Source organism: Procambarus clarkii, chromosome 13 (assembly GCF_040958095.1).
Source record: "Procambarus clarkii isolate CNS0578487 chromosome 13, FALCON_Pclarkii_2.0, whole genome shotgun sequence".
NCBI lineage: Eukaryota > Metazoa > Arthropoda > Malacostraca > Decapoda > Cambaridae > Procambarus > Procambarus clarkii.
Window position 1 is genome coordinate 17,539,751 of NC_091162.1, and position 11,993 is coordinate 17,551,743.

The 11,993-nt window shown below is 45.8% G+C and overlaps 1 protein-coding gene across 2 annotated transcripts; it reads left to right on the plus strand.

Annotated features, from left to right (window-relative positions):
- Positions 1-586: 586 nt before the first annotated feature.
- LOC123752177 (LON peptidase N-terminal domain and RING finger protein 3) lies at positions 587-11,987 on the plus strand. 2 transcript variants are annotated; one of them, XM_069323743.1, is made up of 5 exons: positions 587-732; positions 3,858-4,057; positions 7,947-8,276; positions 9,440-10,126; positions 10,967-11,987. In XM_069323743.1, the coding sequence occupies exons 2-5, from the start codon at positions 3,902-3,904 to the stop codon at positions 11,009-11,011; spliced, it is 1,218 nt and encodes a 405-aa protein (XP_069179844.1). In that variant the 5' UTR covers positions 587-732; positions 3,858-3,901; the 3' UTR covers positions 11,012-11,987. The 2 variants fall into 2 exon arrangements, with proteins under 2 accessions (XP_069179844.1, XP_069179845.1); XM_069323744.1 differs by having other exon boundaries at positions 3,858-4,049; positions 7,951-8,276.
- Positions 11,988-11,993: the final 6 nt, after the last annotated feature.

Here is an 11,993-nt window from a genome sequence, read left to right on the forward strand (position 1 = left end):
TTTCCCAATGATAATAACTCTTATATAAAATATGTGTGGATCCCGTCCCATGTTGGAGTTGGTAAACATTGTAGGTCGACTGGCCCATGAGGCTGCAGGAAAGAAAACACTGATTATGACTTTTGACAATTTAATTTTTTATGGAAGATTTGGAAGGGGGTGGAAAGTTACAGTGTGAGAAGGGGGGGGGGGGGAATGGGGGAGATAGGGGGGGGGGAATGGGGGAGATAGGGGGGAGGGGAATTATAAGAGGGGGGGGGGGGTAGAAGTTGACGTGTCTAATACACGTCACGGTCAACATCGTTGCCAAATCTCGCTACATTTTCCATCCACCAGACTACAGAACTTTTGCCCAAGCTGTAAATTATTCTATTTCACAATAACACCTCTTTTACTTTATTTGTTCTCACCAAAACAACGATTTTAACCCCCCCCCCCTCCCCTTCCCCCCTCGCAATTTACTAAATCATACATCATACACCAATGTAGGTGTATGTCCCCCTGCACGAATCATTCACAAGAGTTCTGGCACTCCCCCAAACAAGTGCCTAAAATATTTAGGTGAGTCAGTTGCCTGCGGGATGCCAATGGGGGGACATCGTTCGTGGGGGTGGGGGGGAGCTACTCATTAATTACCTTGAAAATCATCAGACTCATCCAGTGAGATTAATGATGTCTGTTTAGTTCATCAGATGAGTGAAGTCATCAAGTCCCCCGACGTGCTATAGAGAGGTAAGAAGCCTTGACTTCCTTAATTAGCTTTGGATGTGTGTGTATTCTATATACACATACAGTGAGGCCCACCATACAGTGATGGTGACTGTAAACTCTCACCATAGAGTGAGTGTGTGTGTGTACTCACCTAGTTGTACTCACCTGGTTGTTCTTGCGGGGGTTGAGCTCTGGCTCTTTGGTCCCGCCTCTCAACTGTCAATCAACAGGTGTACAGGTTCCTGAGCCTATTGGGCTCTATCATATCTACACTTGAAACTGTGTATGGAGTCAGCCTCCACCACATTGCTTCCTAATGCATTCCATTTGTCAACCACTCTGACACTAAAAAAGTTCTTTCTGTGTGTGTGTGTGTGTGTGTGTGTGTGTGTGTGTGTGTGTGTGTGTGTGTGTGTGTGTGTGTGTGTGTGTGTGTGTGTGTGTGTGTAGATCGTCACAAATTCCAATGATTCAAAGCTTCTAACCAATTAGCTAACATAACCTGAGAGGAAACTGTCCCTTAGAACAGTGGTTAAAGTCACAGTGATCTGTATACATACTACGCCTGAGACATACAGTAAAATACAACAACAATACGCGAGGCCAGTGTATTACCGTCACTGATAGATTGCTTTCTGACGATCTATCTATATGTTAATCCTGTCGGAGTACGTCTGTGTTTCTTTAACGGTGAATACAAAGTGAGTTTGACTTGAACAGCGTTTTGACTTTTACCTTACTGTCAAAACACCCTTTTCATACTAGGAAAAGGGGCCACAGAACTATAAATCATTACAAACCAGGAAAAAAAAAAATCGGATCTCATGGACACATTTCAAACACTGAATAGGTCAAAGAAGACTTTAAATCCAGACTACTTGTTCGAACAATTCCAATATGTGCCTTACTCAGGAGATATCGCGGGGGATCGAACGCCGACCCGCAGGAAGCGAAGCCGTCCCTGTACCAACCAACCAGTCCAAGTGATGGGGCATCGTTCTTTCATGCCATCAAAATACAACATGAAATCATTCCCACGAGTCCTATGTAAACATAGGACTGTGTCAAGGTCACAGGATCTAAGGGTAATGGGTATACATATAGGACCTCCTATATGTGTACCCATGGACTATAGGACCTCCTATATGTGCCCGTGGACTATATAGGACTTCCTATGTATCATATACCTATATCACAGGAGTTGGGGGGTCATAAGTACATAGAATTAAAAACATTATCCCTGGTATTTTAAGGTAAATTTTTTTTTTTATCAATGGTTCACCATTTATATTATTATTCTAAATGTTATCTGTTTCCCCCAAAGACAAATTGTTTACTGGGTTGTACTGAATTGCCAGAGCGCACTACTGGGGCTAGTATCCAAAGCCCAATTTGCCTAACAAGCCGAGTTTTCTGAATTATAAAATTTTCTAATTTTTTTCTCATATGGAATGATTAAGCTTTCCATTATTTTATATTATGATCTGTTTATAATTTGAGTTAAAACTAGCGTAGAAATATGCCCGAACCTATCTTAACCTAACCAAGTCAGTAGTTATGTTCTTAATACGATATAATAATATTAATTCAAATCAACCAAATCGATTTTTTTTATATAATGAAAATCCCTCTGCCTGTTAGGCTTCCATAATATGCCTATTAATAAAATAATTAGATCATTTTCTTCAACAAGCATATGCAGTAGTTAGTTAACCTCTACTGAAGATGTAGTTTGTTCATTAAAAAACCGTTTTTCTGCTTAGTTAATTTATACTTGATAACCGGTTTTCAAAATATAAAAACAGATGAGAGAATTATTATAGTACCCCAAACATACAACTCATTTTCTTCTACAAATAAAAGAATGAATGCTGTTTAAGGACAGACTAAAATAATTTTGTATCTTTTTTTTCAGATCAATATTAATCAATCCATTTATATTTATGAAGAGTTCAGTGCATATGAAGATATGAAAGATTATGAAGAAATCTTATTACTTATCTCCTAACCGCTTCCCACAATCAGACCTAGTCGCAGAGCTAAATTCCTAGCTTTAATAAGATTGGCCAAGCTAAAAACTTGATTAGGGTATCAAGTCATGCCGCTTTAAATTAGACATTAACGTGAGAAGACGTAAGGACCTCTTGGCCTCTTCCTCAGACAGTTACTGGGAAACATCTCACTCCAGCTCATCACAAAAGGATATTCTAACTGCCAGTGAACTATCTATATTTATCTATTAAGTTCAACTATTAAACTAACTTGATTCAATGTTGATAACGCAGGGGAAATTAAAATATTAGATTAGCCGGTACTTTCAACTCCAAAGGTACACAGTACCGTGACATGCACCGCACCATTGATCGTGAGACGATCAATGGTGCGGTGGTCACGGTACTGTGTACGTTTGTGGTTGATCCTGACAACCCGTCTTCACGTACGCCAACTCCATTCCATCCAGTGGTCGACCCCAGAAACGTATTCATTAGTTTTAACATGCAATATAACAATTCCTATTTAAAATAGGAATTTTCTCAAATATAAATTAATATTGTTATATATTAGCATTCTGGGCATATTTAGGCATTGGTTAGGTGTTTAGGTTTTGTTGGCGATTATTTGTATTTGTAGTACGTGGGTGAAGCATTTATAGCATTGTGGTTCAACCCGTCCTCACACTAGGCTGGTTAAAGCAGCGGCCGTCCTCCCCAGACGCATTCATCAAGTTTAACATAATGTGTATTAAAAAATTGGTTTGTTCTCATATATAAATTAAATATTATTATGCATATAATTTCTATGTATAATTAGGCGTATGTTAGGTTAGGTGTTTAGGTTCTGTTGGCGATTATTTGTATTTGTAGTACGTGGGTGAAGCATTTACAGCGTTGTGGTTCGAACACAGGACGTGATCGAAGCACTTGTTCCGAAAGTGTTCGGACGTCATCAGTTGTGAGTTGTGTGTAAACCGTTTATATTAATTAGAGTCATAACACTCTTCTCTATCAGATCTCAAGGCGTCCACCTCCACCCCCTCCCCCCTGTCTATATCGTGTCTGAAGGAGTCTCCCCCCTGTCAATAAGTCTGAAAGACTCCACAAAGACTGTACAACCACTACGTCAACTAATGATGTGTCTCCTTGTAGCGTTTCTACATCCTCAAGTCTGAAGTTCAAGCATCTCTGCGCCTATGTTACTTCAATTTCGAAAAAGGCCTCTCTACCTCTGCAACCTCTACTTCAAGTCTGCAACCATCCACCGCCTTGTCATCAAGGGTGAAAGTCCCCCTGTCCGTCACTTCTGCCACGTCCTCCCCTACGGCTTTAAGACTTACAATGGTAAGATGGTAGGTAGGTCAGGGTAGGTGGATTCACGTGGACTTTTATGGACTTGGTGAAAGCCCATATAGCCTCTATGGACTTATGAGAAAGTTCATGACCTGAGGAAGCACATGGTATAGACGAACTTTGAGAAAGTCCAGAAAGGACCAGAATGGACTTCTGGTCACAAAAGTCCAATCTGGTCATCTGTTTTCATTCTGATCAATAGAATCACAGGGTATATATGGACTTGGTGAGTGCACATAGCCAGCACCAACTTAGGGGGTACCACACAGCACTTTGAACTTGCAAAAACGTACATATTCCGTATGAACGTGGAGGAAGTACGTCGCTTACGTGGACTTAGAGAAAGTGCATCTCCTGTGTGTATTGTGCAGATGGCCTGGAAGTACTTGGACCAATCACATAGTCAAGTAGAGTGACGAGACGACAATTGCGAGTGATATCTTGAGGTTATCTTGAGTTGATTTCGGGGCTTTAGTGTCCCCGCGGCCAGGTCCTCGACCAGGCCTCCACCCCCAGGAAGCAGCCCGTGACAGCTGACTAACTCCCAGGTACCTATGTGCACGTGTACACGTGTACCCAGGTACACGTGTGATGAGTGATGAGTACATGTAGAGGTGAAGGGGGTGCTGTTAACTGCATTAAAACTTTATAAGCAGTACGAAGAACTTGTATTTCCTTAGTTGTGCTTGAATTCACTTAGTTGTGCTTGCGGGGGTTGAGTTCTGCTCTTTCGGCCCGCCTCTCAACTGTCAATCAATCAACTGTTACTAACTACTAACTATTTATTTTTCACACACATACACACACACACACACACACACCCCAGGAAGCAGCCCGTGGCAGCTGACTAACTCCCAGGTACCTATTTACTTCTAGGAAAACAGGGGCATCAGGGTGAAAGAAACTCTGCCCATTGTTTCTCGCCGTCGCCCAGAATCGAACCCGGGACCACAGGATCACGCGTCCAGCGTGCTGTCCGCTTAGCCACCGGCCCTATTGTGTTCCCATTGTGTGTGTGTGTGTGTTTTCACTTATTTGTGCTTGCAGGATCGAGCATTGACTCTTGGATCCCGCCTATCGAGCCATCGGTTGTTTACAGCAATGACTCCGGTCCTATTTCCCTATCATATCTAGTTTTAAAATTATGAATAGTATTTGCTTCCACAACCTGTTCCTTAAGTGCATTCCATTTTTCCACTACTCTCACGCTAAAAGAAAACTTCCTAACATCTCTGTAACTCATCTGAGTTTCCAGCTTCCACCCATGTTCCCTCGTTCTGTTACTATTCCATTTGAACATTTCGTCTATGTCCACTCTGTCAATCCCCCCTGAGTATTTTATACGTTCCTATCATGTCCCCCCTCTCCCTTCTTTTTTCTAGTGTCGTAAAGCTCAGTTCCTTCAGGCGCTCTTCATTCCCTATCACTCGTAACGCTGGGACGAGTCTCGATCGTCGCAAGCTTCTCAACCTTTTCCAGTTTCCTTATGTGTTTCTTCAGATGGGGACTCCATGATGAGGCGGCATACTCTAAGACTGGCCTCACGTAGGCAGTGTAAAGCACCCTAAATGCCTCCTTACTTAGGTTTCTGAATGATGTTCTAACTTTTGCCAGTGTAGAGTGTCTGTAGAGTGTAAAGTGTTGTACCGGTCTTTCTTGAAGATCGGTACAACATTTGTCCTGTTCCAGCAATTGGGCAATTCTCCCGACATAAGTGATTCATTAAAGATCATTGCCAGAGGCATGCTGAGGGCCTGCGCTGCCTCTTTTAGTATCCACGGTGATACTTTGTCTGGTCCAACCGCTTTAGTTGCATCCAGTGTTGTCAACTGTTTCATTACCTTCTCTGCTGTCCCCTCTATATCTGATAGTCTTTCATCTAGGGTAATCTCTTCTAACAATGGGAGCTGCTTAGGCTCGGTTGTGAACACTCCATGGAAACTTGCATTCAGTACCTCGCAGATTTCCTTGTCACTTTCAGTATATGCCCCCCCTGTCTTCCTTAGTCTTGTCACTTGGTCGTTCACCGACATTTTTCTTCTTATATGGCTGTGTAGTAATTTAGGTTGCTTTTTTGCTTTGATCGCAATATCGTTCTTACAATTTCTTTTCAATGCTCTTCTTATGTTAATGTAATAGTTCTTAGCTCTGTTGCATCTGATCCTGTTGGCCTCTGTCCTTTGTCTTCTGTACTTCCTCCACTCCCACCTGCTTCTCACTTTTGCTTCCTGACACTGTCTATTAAACCATGGGTTATTATATTCCCTCCTGCTTTTTTCCTTTACTGTTGGTATAAATCTCTCTTCGGCCTCCTGGCATTTCCATATGACTAGGTCCATCATATCTTGGACTGTTTTTCCTCTAATTTCTTCCTCCCACTGCACTTCTCCCAGATAGTCCCTTATCCTCTTATAGTCCCCTTTCCTGTAGTCAGCTCTCCTTTCCCAGACCTCGTGTCCCATGTCACAAGTTTGAATTCCATCATGTAGTCAAAGACTAGGACACAATGGTCGCGGGCCTCTAGAGGTATTTCATGCTCCAAATTCTCGATGTCTTCTACGTTCTGGGTGAAAATCACGTCTAATAGGCTCGGTGCATCTCCTCCTCTTTCCCTTGTGTCTTCCTTCACATGTTGTGTTAGGAAATTCCTGTCTATAACATCTACTAACTTTGCTCCCCACGTTTCGTCCCCTCCATGGGGATTCCTTGATTCCCAATTTATCTCTCCATGATTTAGGTCCCCCATGATCAGCAGCTTCGCTACTCATTCTTTGGGCTAATGTTGCTGCTTTCTGCAGTTCATCTATGCATGCCTTGTTGTTGTCATCATACTCCTGCCTGGGTCTTTTACTGTTTGGTGGGGGATTGTAGATTACCAAGATCACAATCTTCCTCCCATCTGCTGTCAGAGTTCCATGCATGAAGCTTGTGCTCTCACTGGCACCCCGATTTCCCAGGTCTTCAAACTTCCATTTCTGCTTTATTAGGAGTGCCACTCCTCCTCCCTGTCTCTGTGTCCTGTCTTTTCTTATCACCTGGTACCCCTCTGGAAAGATTGCATCCGAGATTATGCCATTTATTTTAGTTTTCACTATTGCAACTATGTCAGGATCTGCCTCACTCACTCTTTCTTTTACCTCTTATGCTTTATTAGTTACCCGATCAGCATTGGTGTACCAAACCTTGAGACTTTTCTTGGAAACTTTGGTGCCTGAGTACACCCTATCTATGGGGGTTTGGGGGGGATGTGGGGGGGGGGGTGTCTGGGTGGATCTGGGGGGTGAATGGGGTCTGGGTGGGAGTGCCTGGGGGCGAATGGGGGGCTGGACATCCAGGAAGGTAGGCAGGAAGGTCTGGGGTAGGGCCTGGGTAGGTAGGTCTGGAGTAGGAAGGGCATACTGGGTCTGAAAATTAGGGAGGGTTTGAGAAGCATAGAGGGGGAGGGTGAGAGGTAGTGTGAGGCTGAGAGTCAGATAGAGGTTGAGAGGTTGGGGGGGGGGGAGAAGGATAGAGGGAGTAGGGGAAGAGGGGAGGATGGAGCATGGATTGTGAGAGTGGCAGAGAGGTTGTATTAGTCAGGGGGAGACTCAGGGGGTAGGTGTGGGCATTGGGGCAGAAGGGGGGAAGAGGGAAATGGAGGAAGAGGTGTGTGTGTGTGTGTGTGTGTGTGTGTGTGTGTGTGTGTGTGTGTGTGTGTGTGTGTGTGTGTGTGTGTGTGTGTGTGTGTGTGTGTGTGTGTGTGTGTGTGTGTGTGTGTGTGTGTGTGTGTGTGTGTGTGTGTGGGAGCTATAGTGGCATATGAAGTGAAATAATATGTTGTATACAGCTGATTCATTTTATAAATATTGGATTACATGTGTTGATATTGCTGGAGATTCCCCTTCACAGCCAGGCACACGGACGACCACAGCCAGCCACAGTGTCATATACAACAAGGAGCAACCAGTGCCCAATCGCTCCCACGTCCCTAGCTCTCCCCCATCTGCAAACAGCGGGGCGACCTTCCCTCCGCACCTGCCCTCTGGCGACCCCGAGGAACGAACCGATTCCTCGGAGAAACTGGACGCCTGGCAGCCAGTAGAGGGGAAAAGAAAACGGAGGATGAGGAGAAAGGAGAACGGGAGAGGACTGACTGAAGCATCACCGCCGCCACTCCCCCAGACGTCGTCCACAGCACCGCAGCAGCAGAGGACACAGCCGCTGGCCACCGGACCTGAGGTAAGGGCCGGACACCTGGTGTGTCCTCGTGGTCTTAGAGCCGGAAAGGGGCCGGACACCAGGTGTTTCCTCGTGGTCTTGGGACCGGAAAAGGACCCCAAGTGGCGTTTTCATCGCCTTGGGATATGTGGGACTCGTCAGCTTAAGGATTTCATCGGGTCGGGTGCTATCCTGGTAGCTCAGATAACGACTGGGATGGTATTCCAATGGTACAGTACTCACTGGGATGATATCATGATAGAGCAGAACCAGGTGGGATGGTATCCCAATTGTTCAGAGTTTAACCATTTAATGCCCAACGGGACAGTATTCCAATAGTTCACAGCCTAATGGGATGGTGTTCCCGTAGTGACTAGTTTAATGGGATCGTTTCCAAAGTTGCAAATTATTTTTACAATTCAATTATGGTACACGTAATACCCGTCATGTGCTTAGTGGTAAAATTTACAGATGCATTCCACACTTATCCTGTGAGCAGTGGTGGCATACCCATCCTGTGAGCAGTGGTGGCATACCCATCCTGTGAGCAGTGGTGGCATACCCATCCTGTGAGCAGTGGTGGCATACCCATCCTGTGAGCAGTGGTGGCATACCCATCCTGTGAGCGGTGGTGGCATACCCATCCTGTGAGCAGTGGTGGCATACCCATCCTGTGAGCAGTGGTGGCATACCCATCCTGTGAGCGGTGGTGGCATACCCATCCTGTGAGCGGTGGTGGCATACCCATCCTGTGAGCAGTGGTGGCATACCCATCCTGTGAGCAGTGGTGGCATACCCATCCTGTGAGCAGTGGTGGCATACCCATCCTGTGAGCAGTGGTGGCATACCCATCCTGTGAGCAGTGGTGGCATACCCATCCTGTGAGCAGTGGTGGCATACCCATCCTGTGAGCAGTGGTGGCATACCCATCCTGTGAGCAGTGGTGGCATACCCATCCTGTGAGCAGTGGTGGCATACCCATCCTGTGAGCAGTGGTGGCATACCCATCCTGTGAGCAGTGGTGGCATACCCATCCTGTGAGCAGTGGTGGCATACCCATCCTGTGAGCGGTGGTGGCATACCCATCCTGTGAGCGGTGGGGGCATACCCATCCTGTGAGCGGTGGGAGGAAATGTTACACAAGGACTGAATTCTACAAACAGATTTGAACCTCTTTTTTCCAGTTCGGCAACAGCCCGTTTGAGTGCAAGGTGTGCTACGTCGACTTCGACGACTGCGAACGCCGTCCACGGAACCTTCCCTGCGGCCACGCCTTCTGTACCCGCTGCATCGCCAGTACCATCAGGAAGAACTCGCTGCTCTGCCCCGCCTGCCGCCTGCGGTACGCCTGTACGGCCGCTACTCAGTTTCCCATCAGCTATATGGCCGAAGAACTCATGAAGTCTCTGAGAGAGAATCACAGACCGTCAACAGCCGGCTCCGAACCTCCTCGGGATAGCCAGAAAGTCATTGAAATGAGGCTGGAACATCTGAGGCGCGAACAGAAGAACATCATCCGTTCCAAGATTGTTGACTTGGAAAAGACAAGATCTCAACTGGATGAGCGCGAGAAGCTGCTCAACAACCTGAAGAAGGACTACGTGGACCTCATGGCTAAGTTAAACCGAGTGACCATAGACACCCTGGCTGACCTGGAGAATGACCACCGGAGCCTGAAGAACTTACGCGAGGAAGGCGTCAACAAGCGGCTGCTGGAAGCCATGCTGGAACACGACTCGGCGGAGTTCAACAAAGCGCGGGAGATCGGAGCCGCAATCGACGAAGCCAAGATCATTGATCAGCAAGTGAGCTGCTGGACCCGCAGGTGCCAGCTGGTCCCCAATGTCAACACTGTCTGCACAGCCTTAAAGGTCCGTGGGAAACGTTCACTTCGCAGTCCATATTTGCATGATAATTATCTTGCACGTGCAACATTTGCGACGCTGAGTTGGTCTATGTTTTGTGTGGGTAAAAATATTGCTGTTTCGAAGCTTGGTGATGGTTTGATGTGGACGACCAGATATTATGGTTTCGGAGCGAATTGCCGATCAATTCTAAAAAAAATACTTGTGATTCTCAAGGTATACAAATAATGTGAAAGTGAGTCTTAGTATCACATGGACACATAACTGAGAAAATACCTTACTGTTTATATTATGTTTATGTTCTGTGAACATTAACTACTGTCAACAGTATTATTACCAGAAGGAAGAGAGGGAGACAGAGATAGAGAGAGAGAAAGAGAGAGAGAGAGAGAGAGAGAGAGAGAGAGAGAGAGAGAGAGAGAGAGAGAGAGAGAGAGAGAGAGAGAGAGAGAGAGAGAGAGAGAGAGAGAGAGAGAGAGAGACAGAGAGAGAGAGAGAGAGAGAGAGAGAGAGAGAGAGAGAGAGAGAGAGAGAGAGAGAGAGAGAGAGAGAGAGAGAGAGAGAGAGAGAGAGAGAGAGAGAGAGAGAGAGAGAGAGAGAGAGAGAGAGACAGAGACAGAGACAGAGACAGAGACAGAGAGAGAGAGAGAGAGAGAGAGAGAGAGAGAGAGAGAGAGAGAGAGAGAGAGAGAGAGAGAGAGAGAGAGAGAGAGAGAGAGAGAGAGAGAGAGAGAGAGAGAGAGACAGAGAGAGAGAGAGAGAGAGAGAGACAGACAGACAGACAGAGATAATGTTCCTAATGCACACTTCCCCCCATATATCACATTCTTTCACTCTTCTCCACAGGTCCACCACGCCATGGCGTCAGCTCTAGGAGCCATGAAGCGTTAAACCGGACCAGCCAAGAATAGTGATGTCCTCTATCAATTCCTCAAGTGGCTTGTTAAGAAGCCCCGGGATACTCAAGCGCTCTTTCGCGTCCCCGCGAGAGCTCTCTACCTCCTACATCTTGACTGAGGATGTAGTTTACGGGACTTGTTGATACAGATTGTTGAAACCCAAAACGCTGTTACTGCTGTTTGTTGGTAGTAAACGGCCGGTTTTTTTTTTTTTTTTGGGGGGGGGGAGAAGTGTGTGTGTGTGTGTGTGTGTGTGTGTGTGTGTGTGTGTGTGTGTGTGTGTGTGTGTGTGTGTGTGTGTGTGTGTGTGTGTGTGTGTGTGTGTGTGTGTGTGTGTGTGTGTGTGTGTGTGTGTGTGTGTGTGTGTGTGTGTGTGTGTGTGTGTGTGTGTGTGTGTGTGTGTGTGTGTGTGTGTGTGTGTCTGTGTGTGTGTGCTGGACATTGTCCCTTGGCTTTAGGACGGTAAATTGTTCCAGAGTGTGAGCAGGCAGCCTTGTACCACCCTGACCTGACACCACGGGCGTGGTACAGTGGTACAGCTCGCGGCTGGCGGCAGTCCGATGGACGCGGGTTCGAGTCACTTCCAGCGCTCCAGTTGATATTCTCAATGATACATATATACCACATCAGTGTGGTTTGTCTGTGTATTATAATAATGCCCTCATATGGCGATCCCAACCCGAGAATATGGACACAACCTCATTAATCATGTTAAGTTACTGTTACTTATTAATGTGTGGTGATTAATGTGGTCTGAGGATTACTATGTTCAAGTCATCTGAGGATTCCTATATCCTGGTAATCTCAGGATTACGATATCCAAGTGATATCAAGATTGCCAATCTAAACGATCTCAGGATTACCATATCTCAGTGGTCTCAGGATAATCACTATCATTTACCATACAGTATAAAGGGCCCAGCAATTAATCCATGCCTAGCAGGTGTATGTATCTGTATAAGAGATTATAATAA

Excerpts from the sequence above, each read along its gene's own strand:
- LOC123752177 (XM_069323743.1), top strand. The coding sequence starts at position 3,902 with ATGTTACTTCAATTTCGAAAAAGGCCTCTCTACCTCTGCAACCTCTAC. Across the intron at positions 4,058-7,946 it reads AGACTTACAATGGTAAGATG|CCAGGCACACGGACGACCAC; the intron begins GTAGGTAGGTCA and ends TCCCCTTCACAG. Across the intron at positions 10,127-10,966 it reads CTGTCTGCACAGCCTTAAAG|GTCCACCACGCCATGGCGTC; the intron begins GTCCGTGGGAAA and ends TCTTCTCCACAG.